Source organism: Pteropus alecto, unplaced genomic scaffold, assembly GCF_000325575.1.
Source record: "Pteropus alecto unplaced genomic scaffold, ASM32557v1 scaffold7, whole genome shotgun sequence".
Classification (NCBI taxonomy): domain Eukaryota; kingdom Metazoa; phylum Chordata; class Mammalia; order Chiroptera; family Pteropodidae; genus Pteropus; species Pteropus alecto.
In genome coordinates, this window is record NW_006494614.1 from 59,730,653 (window position 1) to 59,739,795 (window position 9,143).

The 9,143-nt window shown below is 39.2% G+C and overlaps 1 protein-coding gene across 1 annotated transcript in view; it reads left to right on the forward strand.

Annotated features, from left to right (window-relative positions):
• The first annotated feature begins 7,115 nt into the window (after positions 1-7,115).
• Positions 7,116-9,143, forward strand: part of USP10 (ubiquitin specific peptidase 10) — a 48,439-nt gene continuing 46,411 nt past the window's right edge. Inside the window, exon 1 of the mRNA XM_006926726.3 lies at positions 7,116-7,243. Coding sequence (XP_006926788.2) covers positions 7,220-7,243 — 24 coding nt within the window. The 5' untranslated portion in view covers positions 7,116-7,219. The remainder of the gene's footprint in view (positions 7,244-9,143) is intronic.

A 9,143-nucleotide genomic window follows, 5' to 3' on the forward strand; every position in this document is an offset into this window, starting at 1 on the left:
TAAAACACTCCTCACCTCAGGTTCGTCTCCCCAGAGACAATGACATTCAACCACTTCGACTAATAAAATGCAAAATCAGGTCTTCCAAAGGATAGCATTCTATTTCATTTGGAATTAATTTGTAGGACATCAGACACTTATTCAGAAGCACATATAAAAGACTTTATATCTTTTGTAATTGTTCAAACTGGTTTCTAGTGGCTGGCTTTAGCAATATAGAGCTGAAAAGAGCGTTCCTGTGCTTTAGAAGTACACAGAATAGTGGAGAGAAAAACGGTAATTGATAAATCCTATTTTAGGGTAGTAATTATTGTAAAAGAAGTGTGAACAGCCTAGTCAAGAACTTTGATTCATTCATTCATTCATTCATCAAATAGCTATTGAGTGGCTCCTGTTTACCAGGCACTGAGGATGGATGGAGTGATGAGCAAAAACAGGCATTGTCTCTCACCGGAGAGCTTGCTGTCCTGTGAGAGAGACAGTTGCTAATCAGATAATCACAGTAATGCATGTGTCATTCCAAACTGAGAAATATGTCTGGAAGGAAGGGAACACAGTCCGTTGGCATAGCCTGGGAAAGTCAAGGAAAGGTTCTCCTGGAATTGGTGCCTTAGCTGAGAGCATGAGACAGTGGGAACAGCATGTACAGTGGCCCTGTGACTGAAGGGAGTTTGAAGCAGTCAAAGAACTCATAGAAAGCCATCGTGTCCTGAGCTCAGTGCTAGAGACAGAGGTAGACAGGGTCTATTCAAACTTACAGCCATTCTTAGAAGTTATTGTATTTATCCTGAGGAGAAATGTGGAAGAGGGCATGACACAGTGTTTGACCACAGAACCTCATAATCAGATTGTATTTTGGGCGCACACTCTGACTGCCTTATGCAGAATAGACTGTAGCAGGGTCACAGTGACCATAAGGAGATCAGGTAGAAGGGTCCTTGAACTTTTGACTAGGGAGGGTGCAGTGGAGAAAAGTGGCACAATTTAAGAGATGTTTAGGTATAAGATAGGTTGAAAAAAAGTATGACAGTGTTGGGAAGCTGGGAAGACACCTCTTCTAGAAAGGTGATGTTTAGGCAGAGAAACACAAGGACAACGGCATATAGGAGAACATGTAGAGGAGCAGTCTCAAAGCCTGTGGCATGTTTGGGAACCCGGGATAGGTTTGTGGCTGATGGATGTGTAGGGCGAAGTGGTGGGACGGGGGTCAGAGGAGAGGTGAAGGACCTTGGTAGTCCAAGCTAGAGACTGCGTTGATTTTGTAAGCAGGTGGGTGTCTGTGGGAAACCACAGGTTTTAGGAAGTGGGTAGTACCACTCTGTTAGCATTGCTAATTGAGATGATTGTACAGGGGGCCTTCGTGAGTTGTCAAGGGTATCACTCTTCGGGCTCTTCTCCAGATCTGGGAATATTCTCTCTGTTCATCTCAGCATCCCAAGCCTCTTAAACCCCAAAACTTTGAGGGGAAAAATGTAGGATATTCTTTTGGGGACATCTGAGGCAGATTAATGCAGGGCAAATGGCCCTTGAGTGTCATCAGCGATAATTGGATAGAGTATTTAGGGAATGTCATTTGGGGACATTATTCCCTTTATTTTTTTTAAAGGAGGCACCTTTGAAAATAAGAAAATGTGAAAAATGTATCACCCATGATATTCCACGACTCTGAGATAAACTGCTGTTAATATTTTTAAATGCTTCAGTACTTTTTGTCATAAATTTTAGACATTTGGGATCATTTTATATCATTTAAGTTGTGATCCTTGGTCACGATCTTGTCGCATCAGAATCACCCTGATCATGATCCAAATGTACTGAGTAGGGATCCCTGTGACCAAGCCCCAAATCTGTGTTTTAGATGACTCTCACGGGTTATCTGAACCGCACTCAAGTTTCAGAGATTCCGTGTGGTTTTGTTTACAGCTTTTCCTACTTAGCCTGTTGAGTACTTTCTTTTGACTAAGATTAGCTACATCACATTTTGGACAAAAAAATTTTAACTTCTGCAGTCTAAGTTAGGTATGAACATCAACAACCAAAAATACAGGTTAGTACCACTCTGAGAGGTGACATTATCTAATTTTAGCACTGGGTGTGATGAATTGTGGAAACAAGCAGCTAAAAAACCCGTAAGTTTTGCCTCTTTGGAGATCCCCCACATTGGGTCTTCAGAATGAGGTTTGTTTTGTTGAACTTTATTAACTGATTAATTTCTTTCAAACATTTATTCATCTTTTGATGTATGCCGGGGCATGTGTTGGGGTTTATAAGTTGTAAAACACAATTACAAAAAAATATAAGTACAAAAATGTTCCCCAAAGCCATGAGACACTCTGCCTGATGACTGCCGTGCTCTGTATTGTGAAATGGCCCTGGTGGACGGTATGGGAGCAGCACTGACTCCACCACAGCTCATTTTAACTGTGAATAATGTCCCAGAGAATTGGAGCTAACTTTCTAATTCATCCTGAAGCCTGATTGTGATCAAAATCTCTTTGGAGATGTGTGCACACAGTCTTAAGCCAATTTAACATCAGAAATTCTTGCTGCCTTTTTCGGTTGCTAGTCATGGATTTATCAGTTTAGGAAATTCTTATCTCCAGTTTTTCACAAACTGGTAAAATAATTACTCTTGGTTTCATCTTGGGTCTTATTGAACTTTTGACTTTTCTATGCCACAACTACACAGTGTGAGTTAAGTGCTAGGATCAGTATCATAAACTTTTTCATCTGTGACTAGAGTTCTCTTTAGTGAGAAAAGATACAAGATAGCTTTAAAAAAAAAATAGAAGTATGTTCTTCAGTTTTGGCTGGAAACTTAGCTGACTATAACTTGAACTTGACTCACAATGATAGTGTAGCAATATCCTAGCAATGACTAGTCCTGGACACAGTTACCAGAGCTGAGTTTGGAAAGAGTTTGCCTCTCATCCTGACACATGTTGAACAAATGAGTTTCTTTTTAAGGTGAACAAAAAGTAAAGTACATTGCCATTTTGTTTCTTTGCCATTGACTTCTTGGATGGAAACAGATTTGAGTTAGCTTTGTTAATTAGTCCATCACTTCTCTATGAAAAAGGAAGCTCATGTATATGGTAAGCTTTGAGGGCGCTGTGTACTTTGATTCTGTAGGTGCTCCATCTTTCTCCCTATGGTCAGTTGGCCATTCGAGGAGGCCTGCAGCCCGCCAGGCTTATGTTGGTCTTATGCCCAGAGTGGTTCAAGGAAGACATGGCCCTGTCTGGCGGAGGGAAACACCACACAGATGGTTGTCTAACTAGAGCTCTGGCAGGTGCTCTGAAGTAGGAGTTCAGGGGCCCTAGGAATGATCTCATTGTCTCAGGAAGATTTTCTCGAGTATCATGTGGTCTGGTTCTCCTCCAGCATGCCCCCACTGCCTAGCACAGTGTCTTGCCTTTACCGTGTGTTGAATGGATAAGTTAATTGACAGGAGGGACCAGTTGAAGGAAATAAAGAGAACACGTGATTGTCATTCATTATGTTCAAGACTGAATATGGGTTTGTTTTGGTGTTTCTAGTTCTGGCAGTGAAGAACAGGACCACAGCGTACAGAACCAGCATACAGATTTGCATATACCTTTTTAGAATTAAGAGCTGATTAAAAAGTGATGGGCTGCTCATGAAGTATTCAGATTGATTATAATATCTATTTAGAATGTATGGGTGACCTTTAAGCTTCCTTTAAAGGTTTTTCATGGCTCTCTTTATCTCTTTTGTGTGGTTTCTTGAATCCAGGTGACTGACCTGTATATCAAATGATCTGTTTTGTTTCATTCTTTGGGCTTTTCTCAACAAATGTAGTCCTGAGATCAGAGGATAGTTACTGGTACAAATAAAATGCTTTCACCACAGCTTTCTCATGTCCAGTTAGTGGGCCATGGCAGTGATCATTTGTTGACCTGGGCAGAGCAGGTGCCTTTATCCCCCAAACTCAAGAGCCATGGAGCTGTCAGCCTTTAGGTAGAGAGCCCGTGTCAGTGATGAGCTTGGAAGCTTTTCAGTTGGCTTGCTTCAGTTATTTTTTCTGTTTGCCACCTTTGTCGCGTATGTCAGCCAATGTCATCATTCATCCACTAGTTATTTTTAGAGCTCGTCTATGTGCCAAGCACTGTGCATACAAAAATGAGTGGGAAGAAGGCATCTCTATCTGAGACCCTCTGCTCTAGACACACTCTCTGTCCATGCATCTTGCTCTCTGGCTTTCGCCACTCTGTGGATGACATTTTCTCAGGGAGGCCAGCTTTACAGATCGAACCTTCCATCATCTTGCCACCTTCTTGCCTTGCACTCTTTTCAAAGCACTTAGCACCTTTCGATACTTTGTATAACTAATATTCTTACATAGTTATTTTTGTCCATTTTCTGTCTCCCCTTATCATGATGTAACTTTAATGTGGGCAAGGATTTGTATGTTCTCTTCACTGATACATTCCCAGTGCCTAGGACATAGTGCTTAATAAATATTTATTGACCAAATTAATGAAAGATACAACATAGTTCATATATCCAAAGAAGTCCACAGTCGAGTGTAAAAAAACCAAAGTGAGTAACTCACCACATTTTTTAGGAAAATCGTTTGCAAAGGTGAGACTCTGGAACTGAGTTCTGTAGTGTGGAAAGCAGTTGGCCAGGCTAGTGGGCCAGAGTGAAGGCACTCGATCCAAGAGATCCCATGGATAGCGGCGTGGAAGTGCACAGAGAGCTGCAGTGCCTGGCTGTTGGGGAACATGGTAGATGAGTCTGGAAAGCTAGAAAGGACCCAAGTCCTGCTTGAGCCTTTTATCCTAAAGGGTCTTGGGAGCCTTGAAAGGCTGTTCTAGGGACCACAATAATTAGATTCACATTTTAGAGAAAGTCCGGTAGTGGCCGCATGTGGTTTGGAGGGTAAAGGGTGAGACCGAAAGCAGGAAGACCAGTTGGGCACTTGCAGTGATCCAGTTGAGAAGTGCTGAAGGCCTCAGCTCAGGCAGTGCCAGCGGGTAGAGGAAATGAAGGCTTTGGGATGATCAGTCAGAATGGATGCAGAGAGCTAGGCAGCTTTGTTGTAATGTATTTGTAATAATGAAGTTTAGTTTTTAATAAACAAGATTATACCATGAGTTGTTTAGTAAAGTGTTTTCTCCCTGCTTCTAGTATTGTGAATATTCTTTATTATTAAACATTTTTCTTTAATATCATTTTTAAGTTCTGCAGAGTATTCACAAACTAGGTTTTATGCATACTGAAAGCAGTAATGTTTGGCATTTTTTGGATCCATTTTTTAGTTTCTGATTGTGAATCGATTCTCTTATTTCCCAGAGTTAATTAAAGCACAGCATTGTAAACTGAAAAGTGAACGTCTTTAATTCATTGATTATTTTAGGGGAAGAGCAGGAGATATATTTTGCTAATATTAGGAAAATAAATGCGTATTTAAAACTGCTTGATTCTCAGTGGACATGGCAGATCCTTACCTAGTAGCACTTCTCTTACATTCTTTTATTTTCAGCAGATAGTAATTTTGCAGCTTTTACTGCTTCTGCCAACTCTTCTGGGTAACTTTGGTTTTCATTAACAACCAAAGCAGCTCATTAAGGGGAACATTTTATACTTCCTCCTTAAAATTGGAAGAAGGGTGTATGTACCAGCTAACATAAATAATTCTCGTTAGGCAGCTCTAGATTTTCCACAGTGTTTGAAGAGACCATTGGCAAATTAGAAGAAAATCATTTAAGTAGTCACACTTTTTTCTTGTATGTCTTTTAACATGAAGCTCTGGTTTAGTATGTACTTCCCTTTCTGACAGGTGGCCTTCAGTAGCCAAGCTTTTGTTGGTTTGGTTCCAGCATATTTCATTAAGTGTAAAATCCTGTAGAACAGATGCACTTACAAGTTTCTGCCTGTGTAGCACTCTGTTTAATGAAACGCTAGAGTCTTGATTCAGTGGTGTTGGCAGTAATTGTCAGTGTGTAGTGTAGGATTTGAGTAGGCGGTCAGGGGATCTGGGCAGTTATAGAGGCTGAGCCAGGCACCAGCAATCTGTGGTGGTGATTGAGTGATGACAGCATGGAGGCTTAAAGAAGGGTGGGCACCCTTACAATGACAACAAGGAGCAAAATAAAATACGTGCAGTAGTGGTGTTGTGTACTGCTAGTAAAAGTCTTTGGACCAAGGAACATGAAATCTTTAAAAAAACATAGAACAAAAAACCCAAAGTGTGAATGTTTACAAATATATATTACTTAAGAATTCTACTTATGTAAATGAGAGGTTAATACTATGGTCCTTGGTCTTCAAGAGCTGTTTTTATAGTACAGCTGCCTCATCCTCCTTATTTGTAGATAGATGTGTATCAATTTTGTGCATCAGTTTTTTTAAAAAAAACATCAACCATATTGTGGTATAATTTAATATAATAAATGTACCCATTTTAAATTTGCAGTCAAGTTTTTACCAGTGTATCCACCAGGATAACTACCGCTGCAGTCAAGTCATAGGATATTTCCATTGCCCGGGAAATTCCCTCATGCCCCTTTGCCAGGAATCCCCTCCCGCGCTCTGGCAATTACTGGTCTGCTTTCTGTCACTGTAGACCGAGTTTCCATTTTCTAGAATTTTGTTTATGTGGAATTACACAGAATATACCCTTCTATCTGTTTTTTTTTGCACCTTGCATCACATTTTTGACATTCATCCATGTCGCGTATAAGAATTCCTTACTTTTCAGTGTTGAGTAGTAGTCCATTATAGGGCTGTACTACAATTTGTTTATCCCTTCACCTCTTCTTGATGGACATTTGTTGTTCTAGTGTTTGACCACTGTGAATGAAGCTGTTGACTACATTCATGTACAAGTCTTTGTGTAGACATGTTTTTTCATTTCTCGGGTAAAATATCTAGAAGTGGAATTGATGGGTCATATGGTAAGTGTATATTATACAAGAAACTGCCAGGCTTTTCCAAAGCGGCTGTATTGTTTTACATCCTCACCAGCAGTGCATGAGAAGTCCCCTTCTTCATCCTCACCAACACTTGGTATTGTCAGTACTTTTTTATTGTGCATCAATTTAAAAGAAAATAATTTTTTATCTACAGGAACAGGAGTCCATGTCTTTGACAGAAAAGTGAATCTGACTGCAAAAAGTTCTTAGTGAAAAAAAGAAATTTTTTTTTTTTTAAGAAAGTTTAAGCATAAAAGAGGGGGATAAGAACTAGGAGAATGCCCTCTTCACACTGGACACAGGTAACTCATTTGGTGGTCAGGGATAGTGGGGTGGGGAATAAAAATGACTTTTTAAAAGGTTGACCAGCTCTGATACTTTATCACAACATGGTTTGTTTTGCCCTTTTTTTTCTTTTTGATTTGAAAGTCAATTTTTCTTTAGTTTTGGAGACCATGCGGTGGTAATTGTGAATGATTTTTCTCTAGGTCAAAATAGGCATTCTTTTAAAGTTCACTGTAAAGCTTAACTCAGTTCTCATGTTTAAATGTTGTATTTAAAAATTAAATGTTATATCTTGGTTATATTGAAAAATGAAAATTATGCTCCTGGCTGGAACATCTCTGGTGATAGTTACAAACAGAGTAAAACCAGTTAGAGCAATCAAGTTAAAATTTTGTCAGCCCACTGATGTCTAGGTGTTTAAAATACTGTTGTGGAGTATACAGAGGTTATCATTCCCTATTACTAGAACTTTATTTGTTGTGGGTTTTTTTTTTCCTGAAGTCATTTGTTCAACAAGGTATTTTAAACACCTACTGTATGCCAAGTACTGCATTAACTGCTGGCGATACAAAGATGAATTTAACTAGGTTCCTTTTTAAAAAATAACTTTATGGAGGCATAATATATGTGCAGTGAATCTCACCCATTTAAAGTATATAGTTTAATAAATTTTAACAGATATAATATTTGTATAATCACCTCCTCAGTCGAGATACCGTTTTTACCATTTCCATCCCTCCCAAAAGTTCTCAAGTTTCCTGTGCCCTCTTGCTACCTCTGCTTTCATTCATCCACGGTCCCAGCAAAGATAGAAATACAGTTGACCCTTGAACAACATGGGGGTTAGAGGTGCCAACTCCTGCACAATCAAAAATCTGAGAATAGCTTTTGATTTCCAAAAGCTTATGTTGTCCCTCGGTGTACAGTCAACCCTTCACATCTGTGGACTCAACAACCGCAGATCGGAAACAGTACAGGTATTTATTGGGAAAAAAAAAAGTCCATGTATAAGTAGAGGTGTGCAGTTTAAACCCATGCTTAAGGGTCAACTGTACTGTTACAGTTACTTTTCTTTTTTTTTTTTTTTGGCATTCTGCTTTTTTCATTCCCTTTTTTTCCACTTCCTTCCTAGGTTAGCGCCAAGGTATTTGTAATGGATAGGAAAATAGGTAGAACCTTGAACTTTTACTAGGGCTATACCAGATAACAGCTCTGTTCTATGTGATAAAAATTCTACATAGTAAATTATTGTATATTAAGGGCTGTCTATTATCTTGCCGTTTAGTACTAGTTTAGAGTACATAAAGCAAGTCAAAATTTAACTGCCATCATGTAATATAACTCTAATGCAGACATAAGACTAGAAAGTTGGTAAAAGTTTCCTTCAGTTAAATGAATCATGTTTTCTAATTTAGAGATTCAGTTTGTTGAAATAAGTTTTAGCTTAGAATCTCCATGAAAGCACTTAAAGTATACAGCCAACCTATTAAAATTCCTGCTTTGAAAGGTAGGAGGATATCTTTTGATAGGATTGTAATAGTATAAAATGCAAAGACCACATAAAACTAAACACTAAGTCGCAGTACTTTGACGTTTGATTTCTGAGGGAAGCTGTCTGTGGGAGTAGCTTCGTCACGGTTTGTCTATTTTGTTCTCTTCTCAGGGCCCCTCTGCCTCAAGGAAGTAAAGCAGAATTCTGCTACAGCTCAGTTGCACAAGGCTTTCTCTGCCCCCCTCTTTCCTTTGTGTGTTTTTGCCATTTGTAACACTCAGTGTAACTTGCAGTCCACTTGCATTGTGACAAAACTGTAAATGTCACTATGTCCTGAACTCTCTGTTTGTCTTATTCAGAGTTTATTCTCATAATCTAGCACAGTTCACTGTGGAGAGTTGGTGCTCAATACATATTGTTAAATC